An 808-nucleotide genomic window follows, 5' to 3' on the forward strand; every position below is an offset into this window, starting at 1 on the left:
GGCGGCGCCGGGGCAATTACCGGGAACGGCACCGGGACCCCCGCGCCGTGATGAGCCCTGTCGGCTGTCGAGTTTGGCGACAATGAGACACGCCTACATGCACTACCAGCTGAGCGCGGGGGGAAAACCGGGGAAAAGGGTGAAAACCCGGGATTAACGGGGAAAACCTGGAATAATGGGGGGAAGAACGGGGAAAAGGGTGAAAAACCGGGGTTAACGGGGAAAGCTGGGAGTAACGAGGGAAGAAAACAAGAATAAAGGGGGAAAAACAGGAATAAACGGGAAAAAAACGGGAATTAAAGGGGAAACCCGGAAAATTGGGGGAAAATTGGGGAAAATGCGGGATTAACGGGGCCCGGGCCGGTGTCGCTGTCCCCAGGCCGCCGCGTGGTCGTGGTTCGCTGCGAGGGCATCAACATCTCCGGGAACTTCTACCGGAACAAGCGTGAGTGCCGGGGGGGCGGGATCTGGGGGGAAAAACCGGGATTTGGGGATGAAATCCCGGATTTTGGGGACGGTTTTGAGAGATTCTGCCCCGTTTTTAAAGGAATTCTGCCCCGTGAATTTTGCTGGGCTTTTGAGAAATTCTGCTCCATTTTTGGAGGATTCTGCCCCGTTTTGGGCGGACTCTCCCTCATTTCTGAGGGATGCTGCCTCTTTTTTAATGGATTCTCCCCATTTTTGATCGTTTCTGCCCCATTTCTGATGGGTTCTGCCCAGCTTCTCAGGGATTCTACCCCATCCCAATTTTTAAAGGAATTTGCCCCTTTTTTGAGGGATTCTCCCCGTTTCTGGTGGATTTTGCCCG

At 54.2% G+C, this 808-nt stretch overlaps 1 protein-coding gene and 1 non-coding gene across 2 annotated transcripts in view; both read left to right on the top strand.

The window, feature by feature from the left end:
* The first annotated feature begins 40 nt into the window (after positions 1-40).
* Positions 41-119, top strand: LOC115949278. Its single transcript, XR_004082816.1, has one exon. It is a non-coding gene; the product is annotated as a small nucleolar RNA Z195/SNORD33/SNORD32 family (small nucleolar RNA).
* RPL13A (ribosomal protein L13a) overlaps positions 83-808 on the top strand; it is a 4,169-nt gene continuing 3,443 nt past the window's right edge. The window contains exons 1-2 of the mRNA XM_031065806.1: positions 83-113; positions 380-445. Of these exons, the coding sequence (XP_030921666.1) occupies positions 83-113; positions 380-445 (97 nt within the window). The remainder of the gene's footprint in view (positions 114-379; positions 446-808) is intronic.

This window comes from Geospiza fortis, unplaced genomic scaffold (genome assembly GCF_000277835.1).
Source record: "Geospiza fortis unplaced genomic scaffold, GeoFor_1.0 scaffold4817, whole genome shotgun sequence".
In the NCBI taxonomy this organism is placed as follows: Eukaryota; Metazoa; Chordata; class Aves; order Passeriformes; family Thraupidae; genus Geospiza; species Geospiza fortis.